The 13,953-nt window shown below is 38.2% G+C and overlaps 2 protein-coding genes across 4 annotated transcripts; one reads left to right on the forward strand and one right to left on the reverse strand.

Annotated features, from left to right (window-relative positions):
- Nucleotides 1-54: 54 nt before the first annotated feature.
- ing5a (inhibitor of growth family, member 5a) lies at nucleotides 55-6,424 on the reverse strand. The gene is made up of 8 exons (XM_037771291.1): nucleotides 6,059-6,424; nucleotides 4,769-4,840; nucleotides 3,562-3,728; nucleotides 3,130-3,241; nucleotides 2,949-3,048; nucleotides 2,645-2,780; nucleotides 2,468-2,529; nucleotides 55-2,356 (listed from the first exon to the last, which is right to left on the reverse strand). Exons 1-8 carry the CDS (start codon nucleotides 6,093-6,095, stop codon nucleotides 2,317-2,319), a joined length of 726 nt encoding a protein of 241 aa, XP_037627219.1. The 5' UTR covers nucleotides 6,096-6,424; the 3' UTR covers nucleotides 55-2,316.
- A 1,150-nt stretch (nucleotides 6,425-7,574) lies between these two features.
- plekhb2 (pleckstrin homology domain containing, family B (evectins) member 2) lies at nucleotides 7,575-12,583 on the forward strand. 3 transcript variants are annotated; one of them, XM_037771294.1, is made up of 8 exons: nucleotides 7,575-7,684; nucleotides 9,474-9,524; nucleotides 9,651-9,803; nucleotides 9,920-10,022; nucleotides 10,177-10,216; nucleotides 10,556-10,642; nucleotides 11,919-12,036; nucleotides 12,118-12,260. In XM_037771294.1, the coding sequence occupies exons 2-8, from the start codon at nucleotides 9,488-9,490 to the stop codon at nucleotides 12,252-12,254; spliced, it is 675 nt and encodes a 224-aa protein (XP_037627222.1). In that variant the 5' UTR covers nucleotides 7,575-7,684; nucleotides 9,474-9,487; the 3' UTR covers nucleotides 12,255-12,260. The 3 variants fall into 3 exon arrangements, with proteins under 3 accessions (XP_037627222.1, XP_037627221.1, XP_037627223.1); XM_037771293.1 differs by having other exon boundaries at nucleotides 7,642-7,788; nucleotides 12,118-12,583; XM_037771295.1 differs by having other exon boundaries at nucleotides 7,642-7,788; nucleotides 11,922-12,036; nucleotides 12,118-12,583.
- Nucleotides 12,584-13,953: the final 1,370 nt, after the last annotated feature.

Genomic DNA, 13,953 nt, shown 5'->3' on the forward strand with positions numbered 1-13,953 from the left:
CATTTTAAACTTGCATCACACGCTCCATTACAAACGGCAATGAATGAAAAAATGCATGAATAATAGTGAATATTTATTTGTTATAAAATACAGAATTTTAACAAAATACAAAGACTTTGGCTCGTTTATTTGTGGCTTACACCTAAAAGTGAGTGATATTCACAGCTGAATATGAAAGAAGACGCTAAAATCCTATTAAATAAAATTTGAGTGCACACCAATAAGTAAGCAATACAACATATATATCTTTGGAAAGAAAAAAAAAACTGTGTCCACAAAATATTGTTTCATATCATACAAAACATATCTATATGTATATATACTGCATTTTCATATGGTTTGAAATGATGGCAAAGTTTTAAATGAGATTATCATAAAACCAAGCCTGCAGTATCAAACCTCTTCAGGGGACAATTTCATCCAAAGTGCTTAAATACCTCATTCAGTTGACATGAGACACTGACTGACTGACTGACCGTTAGTACCACAATACATTCAAACATGTCGCAGGTTCTTTGATAATCAATAAAGAAATGAACTTACATTGCTTTGCTTGTTTGGTTTAAGATAATCAAAACATCATATTTTCTTACACTGGTATCAATTGCAGTCATTTTGCAGTGCTGATGTATTCCCTCAGGAGGTAGTAACTGAATATCTGACACATAATTCCTTTCACCACCGACATTTGGTAAAGATTTAAAGGTTTTTAAAATCGTAAATTCTCAGCAGGCTGTTGATTCGTTTTAAAAAATAGTTCTTTATAAAATTCATATTTCAAGTATGCTAAAGCCACAATCCAAGATTTCTGAGTATGTTAGTAATGATGATAATATATATATATATACAATATATGACTTATAGGAAGGACTTTCTGATTGTTAGGAGAGATAACGGTGTAGCTATACTCCGGATTAGGCCTTTAGAAAAAGCTGTATGACCCACCAAGTCTATGGAGAGTTATAGGATTTGAAATATATATATATTACACTATTAAACTACACAAAAAATACATACATTATTAGCTCAAGGGTAACTTTGGTGTTTTTCAACCTGGACTCTATTTTCCCATGTTTTTGTGTATAAATTGGTCAGTATTGAACGATAGAGCTGCAGCCGCTAAACGGGCTGTAATGTAATCCTTCGGGACAACTCCTCACTGTCAATGTACGTCCACTAACAAGCGTTTGTTGTTTTTGCCACTGACAGGCTCAGATTGTTATTATAAGTGTCTGACAACCTTATGGAAAGGACCTTACAGAGAAATAAAACCATTTTCTTACCTTTTGCTTAGTCTGGTTAACCGGATGTGGACTGTGGGTATAAGGGGCCGTACACGCCCTGAGATAAAATAAAGTTCAACTTTTGGAATGCTGCGTGTCATGTGACAAGGAACAACCAATCACAGCCACCACCCAGAGCTTTATGCTCAGTCCCACTAACTACTTTACATGCATCACCTTTTCTGTGCCAGAACGTCACCACATGTGGTTGAAAGGTCAGCCAGACTGACAGAGAAATTGAGTGTAAAGCTACTTGAAGAATTGACGGTGCTGGATTGTTTTGACTTTGTTTAGTTTAGTCAGTGAGGCTTTTACTGCTAAATTACTGCAAATTCATCATTGTCATTGCAGCATGCAGGTTTTGGTTGCTTAGTAACGGCAGGCAGTAACGGCAGTAACGCAACCTCCCGAAGCAGCTTTGATAAAAGTGGCTTTTCCACTCGTTTTATACGCGGCATGTGAACGGTCCCTTAGCTTGCCAGCATTTTCCTCCCCTTCCGCTATCTATTTTGAAGGGCACCGCCGCTGCATCCTGTGCTTAGCAACGCCAAAGATAAGTTTGATTGGTTTAAAGAAATACAAACAAGCCCTGTAGCAGAATGATAACGTGTGGAGCCAGACCTTTCTTTAGTGCTGACACATCACTGTGGAGATACTTTTCCCTTGATCTGGTCTGTTTGTTATTGTGTCTAACCAAGTCTCGCTTGTTCTGAAATCTTGTGAGCGGTTTAGGCCTCATCCACATTATTGAAATCATCTAAATATTCATCCATGACATTGAAAACCTACACTTTCTGTACTCCAACACAACAAACTCTGACAACACCGTACATACATACATTTACGGATTACAGGATAGGATTACATTGCAGCTTGTTTCACGGCTACTGTCTGCAGTGTTCTCCCTCAATACTGGACCAATTTCAAAAACGTTTGTCCCCATTAGTGACTTAGACACAAAAACATGGGAAAACAGAATCCAGGTTGAAAAATACCTAAGCTACCCTTTAGGTATATCTGAAAGTGAGAAACCTCATTTCTTCTTCTTGTCTTGGTTGCACCTCGGACAAAACCTGAAAGATTTAGGAGGGAAAAATATGTTAAAGCACGCAAGACAATCAAATATCATCTTTTTCATAAACAACTCTAGGTTGCCATGCATTGAACTAATTCAAACTTCTTACCATTTTCCTTTGGGTTTTGAGGCGAGATCAACACAAGCAAAGTGAAACCACTCAATCGGACACTAAGAGATGAAAAACAATGTCAGTATTAAGAATCTCTCACCGAAACAGGAAGTCAAACTGGTTCTGATAGTAAAGAAACTTGTCAAATATAATTTTAGTAAGAAAGAAGCCTACATCTGGGTTATCGCATCCAATCATCTCTCCATATGACACCTGATGGCACAGGCAGTACGTAGGCTCGTTGGGATCGACTGGCATGTCCAAAACGTCTGATGGTTGCATCGGCAGGAGAGCATCACTCAACTCTGGGCTACAAGTCCAAGAATAATATATAGAGCATGGTTAGAATTAAACATGATTAAAGGGGACAAATTAATGATTCATTAATAATCTAAATTAACACTGGTAAGAATAATAAAGTATTTTCAGGTCTGATTAAAATGTGTAGTGCCTGACTGAGCCACCAGCCCAAACATACCTGTTCTTTATCTTTTTCTTTTTGGGCGAATCTTCATCAGAACCTTTCTTTGCTCTTCCTCTGGGTGTACGCTTTTCTCTCAGCCCCCGGGATTCAGCCTCTGTGGGAAATATTTACATTTATAAAATGTAAATATATCAGTTTTGTCTTATGACGAAGGCCTTTCAGGTAACCAACTTACTCTTCGGTGCTCTTCCGTCTGTACTTTCGTAGCCGCTCATTTCCAGTTTCTCCTTTAGCTCGTTCTCAAACCGCGCCAGATCTGCATCCAGTCTACGGATGTGTTTGTCCACCTGTAGTAAAAGGATATCACGTAGATTAGAACCTGATCATGTGCATGGTTTCATTTGCAAATTAGGAATATACTTAACGAAAATAATTTAGTACAATAAAGTGTGACTTAAAGGGATAGTTCGGATTGTTTTGAAGTGGGGTTGTATGAGGTATTTCTCCATAGTCAGTGTAATAATAGTAATACACTGTCTATGGAGAAGTACCTCATACAACCCCACTTCAAAACAACCAAACTATCCCTTTCACGCTTACTTTCAACATGTTAACATTATAAAATCTTTATAATAGTGCATCTAAATTACAGTGACAGGAAACTGACCATTTCGTATGTCTGCATTGCGAGCTGGACTTTGTCATCGCTGAACTCTTTGCACTTGCTGTAGGCATGTTGGATCTTCTGCAGGTGTTCCACTCTCTGTTCTGAGGCAAGGTTCTTCACCTTCGCAATGTACTCTTCAGCCAGTTTGTCGATCTCTCCTTTCTTTTCTGCACAACAACATGATTATTACAGTGCTGGAAAAAACAGTATCGATTGGCACAATACTTGTAAGCCTGATTATCTACATTGGGTTAAAATGGTAAAACACAAAGAATGCTACACTTAGAGGCCCTGCTGCACGCCTACTCACATATTTTCAGTTATTGTAGCTGATAAATATTCTTCCACAGCAGACATTTTGACAAAGCAGGAACTGCACAAGAGTAACTAATAACAATTTAGGTGAACCAGTTCCAAGGCTCACCTAAACTGGCCTTGTTTATTGAAACATTTAAATGAGCTAAGCCATTGGTAATGCTATTAGCTACACCCAGGGAATCAAATTAGCATGTCACCTGCCAAATACAGGTAAATGTTGGCTGTGGCAGGTAAAAATGTCAGGTCACCTGCCACCATCGCATTACATGAAGTCACCAAAACTACATAAACTTGTAAAAATCGTAAAAGCGTAGGCCTGTCACAATAACTAAATTTGTTGGAAGAAATAATTGTGATAAACAATATTATTGTAATTTTAAGATAATTTTATGCCACCGATATAATGATAATATAATAGCATAAAAATGCAAGTGCTCCCTCTCAAATAGGAATGAATGTTTAATTCTTAAAGATATTCAGAGTAGAATTAGAATGTGAAAAATATTAAAATATCCTAAATAAATAAAACATAAAATAAAACCACACAAACAAAACAATAAATAAAATGGACATTCAGGTTCTGTTAACAAAAATGCGCAATGTCCAAGTCTTATAATGGTAGGGAAAACCCTGCTGTTTATGCTGACATCATAATGTCCATATGTTGAACAATAAGGCGATATAATAATTATTGTGACAGGCCTATAAAAGTGCAAGTCAAGATGATGCCAATCAAGCTCAGTCTGTGCACACCCACACTGACCTGACAATTTATTTTGCCTGGTTAGACCTCTTCTAACTTCTGTGCAGGTAGACCATGTGTGTAGTAGGGGCTTTAAATCCATACAGAATTTTGATGATAACAATTTTTATGAGATTAAATGATCACCTTCAGTCCTGTTGTCCAGGTCCCGCATCAAAGTGAAATTTCTCTGCAGCTCACATGGTAGGTTTTCAATACCTAGAGAGGAAATAGACATTAGGATGAAAAAGACCAAGAGAGAGACATTTCATGAACACTTCACTTATATATCCACTTAATCGATGTACCGTCATTCCAGGTAAAATTCAACTAATGTCCATGAGTGTCTGGACTATAGCCCGACAGATTTTTGTAATGTTAAACCTGCAATAATCAAAGGAGGACGGTCTGCAGGACAGATAATGCACACAGTGCTCTGTCATAGACTAAGCTACTGGAGTTACCCTGCACTATACTCATTTTTAACAGTCTCTTCTGCACTATATTCACTTTTTTAATAGTCGTGTATCACAGCTGTTACCCTGCACTATATTCACTTTTAACAGTTTTCTTCATCTCCTTGTTTTTTTTATATCTGGTATATTTTTTTGTACAACTAACTTTTTTACTGCCTTTACTAACATGTTTTACACTGTGGAACTGTGATGCTGGAAACTTGAATTTCCCTCGGGATCAATAAAGTTACTATCTATCTATCTATCTATCTATCTATCTATCTATCTATCTATTAAATTGCAAACTGAGTGTAAAGCAATGAGTTGTGTTGTTTACAGTTTTGCAAAAACTGAGTGTAAAGCAGATAAAGTACATTCAGTTTGACCCACATGGAAAATGCATTGACTACAGGTGTTTATGGTTTCAGAGCTGGTGCTTCAAGCATTCAGAAACAACAGTAACGTTACTTTATGTGACGCACATCTGACACCCCGCCCAGCTCCGGCGCGTAAAAGCTTTACTGGAAACAACGCGGTTATCAACAGGTTGCAGATGCACGGTGTCTACCATACAGCAAACACACATGTTGACCCAAAACAGACACAATGAACACGTTTTATATCACTGAGTAAGACAACAACATCTCTAACAACCTGATTAAACCACTGATAGTTTCTAGGTCACACAGTTAGCTCATCTGACACAACCAGAAACGCTTAACTCTAATATTTGACATCTGTCCAGCTAATATTGAGTGAGTTTAACACCATATTGTGTAGAGTTTTCCTCAACTTTACACCACCAACAGAGATGCTAATCAGTTAGCTAGTTAGCTAGCTAGTGACAGCTAGCATGTTGCTAACGCGCCGTGCTGCTCTCTGCCAAGCTAAATAAAGTATTCAACACAGTAAAACTAATCCTCAAACACCCGTAAGATGTTTAACATGTTAACAGCAGTGCTGTATAGCCCTGAGTACTCACTGTCCAGGTAATGTTCCAGGTAAATAGCCGTCGCCATGTCAGGTTAGCTTGTTTAGCTTCTTCTTCGTTAGCTCTCAAACTGTTCGGAGAGTTTGATGGACTTGTTTTCTAACACCAGGGTCGCCCGGCGGGCAGTGGCTTAGAGAGACACTTGATGGGTTTCACCGGGCGGGTAATGAAACGACTCTACCAGTTTCCCTCCTGTGCACACTCGGTTACAGGATATAACTTTTTATGCTTGTGTGAGTTTGTGTCCCGCATGCGCAGCGGATAGCGGCATCTCCAACGGTTATTTGTGCACAAGTCTCCTAACTCCCCACCTACCACCGCCCCCCCGGTGTTGCTGCGTTTGCCAACACCTTCCAACTAGTGATGTGTCGGTCCCGAACGAGCCGGTTCAAAGAGCCGGCACCCGTCTGAGAGACTTTTTTTTTTTTATTAATTCAAGGCAGAATGATAGGATGATTTTCTCCGCGCCACGGGCACTCCATGCACTGACTGTGATGGTACGTGTCCACAGGCTCCGTCCTTTCCACGCTTCCCATTCATTGCCTATGTAAGCAGCCGTGCAATGCATTCTGGTAGCGTGGCGTCGCAATTTGAGAAACGGAGCGTCATGACGCCCGCTCCTTATTTGCATAAAGTTGAGGGCTATCTACTTTATGCAAATCACGGGCGTCCGACGCGACTCCCCGCCTCTCGAAATTCCCGAGAATCTTTTAAAATAAACGTTGTCGATCCAAAATAAAGACAGATTTAGCAACTGTGTTGCTTATTTCTCGCCTAAAATGTTTTCAGAAACACAATGCGGTGAACTATTTTCGTGAAATAAAAGAAGAAAGTTTCCAAACGAGCCTCCATACGGTTTCCGGTTTGATAGATGGGAGCAGCAGCCCACGGAGGGAAAACGTTCGTCTAATCAGGAGCCTAGTGCCTTGTGTCTAGTGACAGCCCACCAAGCGTCCAATGCTGGGAAGCGTCGCGTACCCTAGCGATAAAAAACGCACCTGTGGACACTGTGTTAATGACGTCCGTGTGACCAATCAGGTGATGAAAGACAAGGATCAAGCAGGAAGGGGCGGGTGTGCGCGGCGCGCTGACGGTCTACAGGTACAGAACAGGAGGAAGAGGAGGAGAGAAAGAGAGAGGAGTGCGGTGCGCAAATAGCAGACAAGATGAGTGACAGTCGGAAATGAAGCAGCATGTAAAATTATGGCATTCTTGAAATTATAAGGTTTAGTATAATTATATTGAATAATTTAAGTGATATATGTGCAAACATACTAATCAAAAATAGAAACAGCGCTAAATTTGGCTGAATTATAAAAGGCAGAAGTGGTAAAAATGAAGAACCGTTTGGGAGCCGAAAGAGCCGGCTCTTCTTGGTGAGCTGAGCCAAATGATCTGGCTCACTAAAAAGAGCCGGAATTCCCATCACTACTTCCAACGCTGTCAGATGATATGTGACGTCATCCAAAACAAACGCCAAAGATTGTAAACTCATGCGAAGATTCACCGCGCGGGCGGCGCTAAAAGAGCAACAATCGCAGAGCAAAAATAACGGCTGTGTGTGTCCAGTGTCCAGCTCTACTCGGTGAATCATCGGTCACGCTTTTTTGACTCCGAGTAAGACATCTTCATTTTTTTTTTGTTGTTGTACATCTCACTTCCGTGTTTGCTGTCTCATCACGAAATCCTTCATATCTTCATAAAAACACACAAATAATCAAGTAAGTAACCAAATTATACTCTAATTAATGTACTTTTATTCTCGGTTATAAGGTGTTTCAACTAACTGTGAACACTGTTAACTACTAGCTAACGAACTAACAGCTACAAACAACATTAAAGCTGCTGACTAACTAGCTAAAAACACACAGCTAAGCTAAACACATCAGTTAAAGTGTGTTGTTATTATTATACTTCATGTTACATGATCACTTAATGTACATTTATCATCTCTAGTCAAACTTGTATTAATAAGAAATGAGGATGAGCTGTTCACATCTGGCCTGTTGTTACTTGAAGCCATCATCTGGTACCGTTATAGTTAGCTAAAGGTGCCAAGAGAACCAAACACTGTATAATGAACCACTAACATTATATTATTCTAATATATTAAACACTAATTGACTGTTTCAACAGGAATAGCTGCCCTGAAACTGACAATTTTGTCACATTAGCCTCTGCTAATGTTGTACTTAACCTTAATTACCATATGGTGTCAAACGTTTCTGTTCATGAGCTCATATTAAGTTACAGTATTGATATATTAAGCTTTATATCTGAAACTTTAATCAGTAAACTCAGTCATCTCCACTGTGCTCACTTATTTATAGCTTTTCTGTTTAGTTCTGAAAATATGATTGAGTTTGGACTTCTGCTGATAGTGCTAACAGTCACGAGGTTTGTTTACCACACCCAGTCATCAAACAAGATGAGATGAAATACATCTAGATAAGTACAACAATTCATAAATAACAGGAGGTACATAAACTAAAATAAGAATATAATAAAAATAGAAGAATATTTGGAGACAAGGTAAAGTGACAATGGTGTTATTAATAGCAGCAACAAGTCTATGTAAACAGTGTACACCAGGCTAATATATGATATATGATTAAGTAATGGTACTCAGTGTTTATCTGTATAATACGATATAATATGGTACATTATGATATAGTGTGGGATATGAGACATAGTACAAGGTGTAGTAGTGTTGCAATACAGTAGAATATAACATACTATATGGTATAAAGTAAAGTATAACTAGGGTTGTCATGATATACTGGTATTGATGATAACCGTGATATTTAAAAATTAAATGTTTATCATGTTAATAATATACATATGATAATATCATGTAAATAATCCAACACCTCTTAAATAATTTTATATGTACAGTTATAGTTACAGACTCTCTCTCTACCTCCCTACACTCGTATTTTGAGTGTAATTCATTTGAAAAAAAAGAGACAAAATGCGCAATAAACAAAGTTAAAGATTAATTTGACTGATAGCATTATTATTATTATTATTATTTTTTGTTTCAAATTTTCTATATTTTATATCGCAATAATATCGTTATTGTGAATTCTTTTGGTCACGTTAATCGTGTAGTGAAATATCTAATGTTGTGACAGCCCTAAGTACAGCAATATAACATATAGTATAACATAGTGTAAGATATAATGTAATATAATAGGTAGTTTAGTGCAGCAACATAACATAATTGAATAGAATATCAAATGCACTATGGTATCATATGGTATAGTATAAAATATTACAACAATTTGGCGAGGTATATAATCTTTCCAACAGAGAGAGATAATGGAGAGGGAGAAGCCCTTATTTTGTGTCATATTTTGTGTGACAGATGCTGATTTATGTGTATACATATATTTTATTGTTTTAGGTGTTGCCTCTAAGATGGCTATGGTGAAGAGTGGTTGGCTCCATCGACAAAGTGAGTAGCCAGACATAACCCTAACAGTTGACCATATTAGGCAATACTTATTAAATGCTGTTTAAAGACGCTGTGACATTTGATATGTTGTGTAAAAAGATTCTTACATCATATTTTCATTAAAAGGTACCATACTGCGTCGGTGGAAAAGAAACTGGTTTGACTTGTGGTCTGACGGACGACTTATGTTCTATAATGATCAACAACGGCGCGACATGGAGGACGACATCCACATGAGGGTCGACTGCATTAACATCCGCAACTCTGCTGCATGTCAAGGTACTACTTGTCATCTGCTGCATGAGGACGTCTCACACTTAAGATTATTAACCAACTTGTGTTCATATTTTTTAAATGCATCACCTCTCTATTTTTCTTGCTGTGTTGCTTCTCAGATCTGAACCCACCGGAGGGGAAGATGCGTGATGCGTTGCTCCAGATAGTGTGCAGAGATGGACGGGTTATCAGCCTGTGTGCCGATAGTGCAGATGACGCTCTGTAAGACAACACATACGTGCTGAGGCATTTTATCAATTTGATGCATTATTTTGGTCACTCTATTTTTGTTTCTGTGTTGTTAAAGTTGAATGCTTCAGTTCTATTTTCAGAATAAACACTATTTTATGTCTGTGGTTTCCACTTTGTGTTGCAGGGCATGGACCATGGCTCTTCAGGATGCCAGAATTAATGCGGTGAGTTTCTGCTACATCTTAGATCACTTGAGCTTTGATTTGTTAACCAAAATAAGAACAGGAAGTTGTTGTAAAACCAGCCTGTCTATCTTTATCTGTCTTATTAAATAAATAAGCTGCGACATAAACAGTCTAATACAGTCTTAGAACATGAAACTGGCTGTGTGAAACAACTCTCATATTATACCTCTATGACGGTAACCTCAGTGCAGTAGAAGGAACTGTCTCTGTCATTCTCTTCTATGTCCATTCGTCCAAACGTCATGTAGCTCAGTTTTGTTGGTTGTCAGCTTTCAGGTGAGGTGGCCTCATTGGTGCTGTATTCATTTTTACTTTTAGGTGGTTGCTACACCTCAGATCGGCTTTGCACAGGAAGTGATGGCATCTGCTCCTCCCCCGTACTCAGAATATGCTCCTCCACCTCAGGTAAAAGGCATAACTACTATACATGTGACAGAAAAATGTTAAAAGTTTAGTTCAACACACTTTTTACTTTAAAGCTACTGGCAATGCACCTGTGCATTTTTTTCCTCAATAAACTTATCAAACTCAATTCTGTAAATCTCCGAATAGGATTGTTACCAAGTAACAATTTGTTTCTATAATTATGAGTCTTGTTTACATCTAAGGACAAGCATTGTTAAAGGCATAAAAACTGTAAATAATAGTACTTTATTATTATGCTGTATTTATAATTTGCACCACGTGTCATATATAATTGCAGTATATGTTCTACTGCACAATTTGGCTTGGTTTGACGTGATCCTTCTTAAGGGAAAACCAAGCTGACAAAAACCAAAACAAAAGACTCCAACATGACAACAAATAAAGTTGGAGTCTACTGTCATCTACTGGTGGAGTAATGGAAGTGTTTAAAAGCTCCACAAAGCAGTATTTGTGATATTAACACTGAATCTAGAGCTGCAACGATTAAACGATTAGTTGTCAACTATTAAATTAATCACCAACTATTTTGATAATTGGTTTACATTGAGTACATTTTTAAGAAAAAAAAAGTAAAAATTCTCTGATTCCAGCTTCTTAAATGTGAATATTTTCTGGTTTCTTTACTCCTCTCTGACAGTAAACTGAATAACTTTGAGTTGTGGACAAAACAAGACATTTGAGGATGTCATCTTGGGCATTAGGGAAACACTGATTGACATTTTGTAGACCAAACAACTAATCGATTAATTGAGAAAATTCAACAGTCAACAGATTAATCGATAATACAAATAATCATTAGTTGCAGCCCGACATAACAACAAATAAAGTTGGAGTCTACTGCTATCTACCAGTGGAGTAATGGAAGTGTTTAAATGCTCCACTAAACAGTATTTGTGAAATTATCACTGAATCTAGGGCTGCAACGATTAATTTATTTAGTTGTCAACTATTAAATTAATCACCAACTATTTTGATAATCAATTTTAGTAAAACTTTTTAAGAAAAAAAGTAACATTTTCTGATTCTCTGACGTCATCTTGGGCTTTGGGAAACACTGATCGACATTTTAAAGACCAAACAACTAATCGATTAATCGAGAAAATAATGGACATATTAATCAATGATGAAAATAATCGTTAGCTGCAGCCCTAACTGAGTCAAATGACTCTTTAGTAATGTGAAGGGCTTTCTAGTGCATAGCATCCCACAGAGGATCAATAGTGTCTTCATGGTCTTGTTTTCTGTTATTTTTCAGCAGGGTTATGCCCCGGGCCCGTATGGAGACTATGTTGGATTTCCACCACAGGCTACACAGATCGTATACTCTGCTGACGGGCAGCCCTACGCTGTAGCCTATCCTTACCAGTACCAAGGTAAATAACTGCACATTTCTCAACACAAGCTTAAAATTCCATAATTGCAAACTTAAATGAGACATCATGTTTTTGTTCTAGGTGGGTACCCCGCTCCCGGAGTGAACCACGTTGTTATTCAGGAACGCCAGCGTGAAGACGGAGGAGACGTGGCGTTGGGAATGCTCGCCGGAGCAGCAACTGGTCTGGCACTCGGCTCTCTCTTCTCCGTCTTCTAGTGTCTTTATTAATGTCCATCTAGTAGCAAACCGTCCCCCCCACCCCCCCGTATTAGCAGCATTTGGCCTCTTCTCTGTGCCATCACAGGAGTCGGAGTAAAATATGTCTGTTGGGCTACTTCCATCTATGAAGCATGATTGTGATGGGCAGTGATTTACTCCCTATGTGTTCTATATATACAGTATATATATATATACACAGTAAATACTGTTAGCACTTTCTCATATCGCCCTGTGTGGCAGTTTGCCACCCCCTTTGTGTTGTCTGAATATGAATGTTCTTAACCAAAAAATACAACAATTACTCACTCACTGAGTCAATAGAGATGTACCGATTGCTATTTTCTTTCTTTCTCAGAACAAAAGTGTTTTTTATTTATGTATTTAAGACACCTAAAAGGATCAGTATCAGTTTAAGCGTACGCTATATTTAGCGTATATATTTAGCCCTTTCTGTCGGGGAACTGAAGCCCTTATCTATGCTCTCTTCAAAGCCACCAGACTCCATTGACAAAAACAGTAATTTTACCTGGTAGAACACAGAGGAGTTGCTGGTCTACTGCTGCCTCGATTGGTTAGTTTGTTTGTGTTATTGTGTGACTTTGGTGTTTTAAAGGGTTAGTCTGGATTCACCAAAGTCACACAATAACACAAACTAACTGATAGATGCAGCGGTAGACCAGCAACTCCTCTGTGTTCTACCAGGTCAAATTACTGTATATTGAGATTTATTATCTTTTATCAGGTTTTCATTCACATATCTTGAGGTCAGAGGTCAAGGGACCCCTTTTGAAAATGGCCATGCCAGTTTTTTCATCGCCAAAAATTTAGCGTAACTTTGGAGCGTTATTTAGCGTTCTTCCCGACAAGCTAACATAACATGGTTGGTACTGATGGATTCCTCAGGTTTTCTAGCTTTAAGACTGAACTACAACCTCTGAAAGACAAAATAGCAACCGTTGGATTGTTAAGAGGTTAATAGTTTATATAATAAATGATCAATACCTGACGTCCCGTGTATCGATACAGTAACGCCACACCAAATATCGCCTCACTATACTGTATCGATGTCCCCCCCCCCAATATATAGATATACGAGACTGATCGATCGGTGCATCTCTCCTTCTTTAAGTTATTTAAACGACAGCAAAGACACTACTCCTTTTATGTACTGTATATTTCAGGTCCTTTGTTTCTGTTTCACAGAGCACATTTGTCCTTTTATATATTTGCTGAATTACCTTAATAGCCATCAAGTGTTTTGTTTTTTACAGGTTTTGTGTTCACCTCTGTGTACTGTACCTTTACTTTGTTTTACACGTACTACTCGTCTTGTTTTGGTTGCAGTGTTTCTTCGGCTCTCGGGTTATTTGTGGTGGAGTCAGGCTGAGATGACACACAAAGCAATAATAATAAAAAGTTGTAGCGTTTTGAGGTTGTGATGGATGTCTGATGTCGTCACCACCACAAATAAGTCTCATGTTTGAGGAAACGCTGACATTTACACGATGTGCTTTGAAGTGAAAAGGGACGTCACTCCTCCAACTCTTATACGTGCATGATGCGTTATTTATGGTCGTTTTCTTTCATTGGCAGCTGTTGAACCATACTTTTCATTTGAAATATGTTTGAATTGATATTTTGGTTTTCATTTCAGTAGGCTCGGTGCGGTACGCACAGAAGTCTCTTGAGATTTAGT

The sequence above is a fragment of the Sebastes umbrosus genome, chromosome 5 (genome assembly GCF_015220745.1).
Source record: "Sebastes umbrosus isolate fSebUmb1 chromosome 5, fSebUmb1.pri, whole genome shotgun sequence".
Classification (NCBI taxonomy): Eukaryota; Metazoa; Chordata; class Actinopteri; order Perciformes; family Sebastidae; genus Sebastes; species Sebastes umbrosus.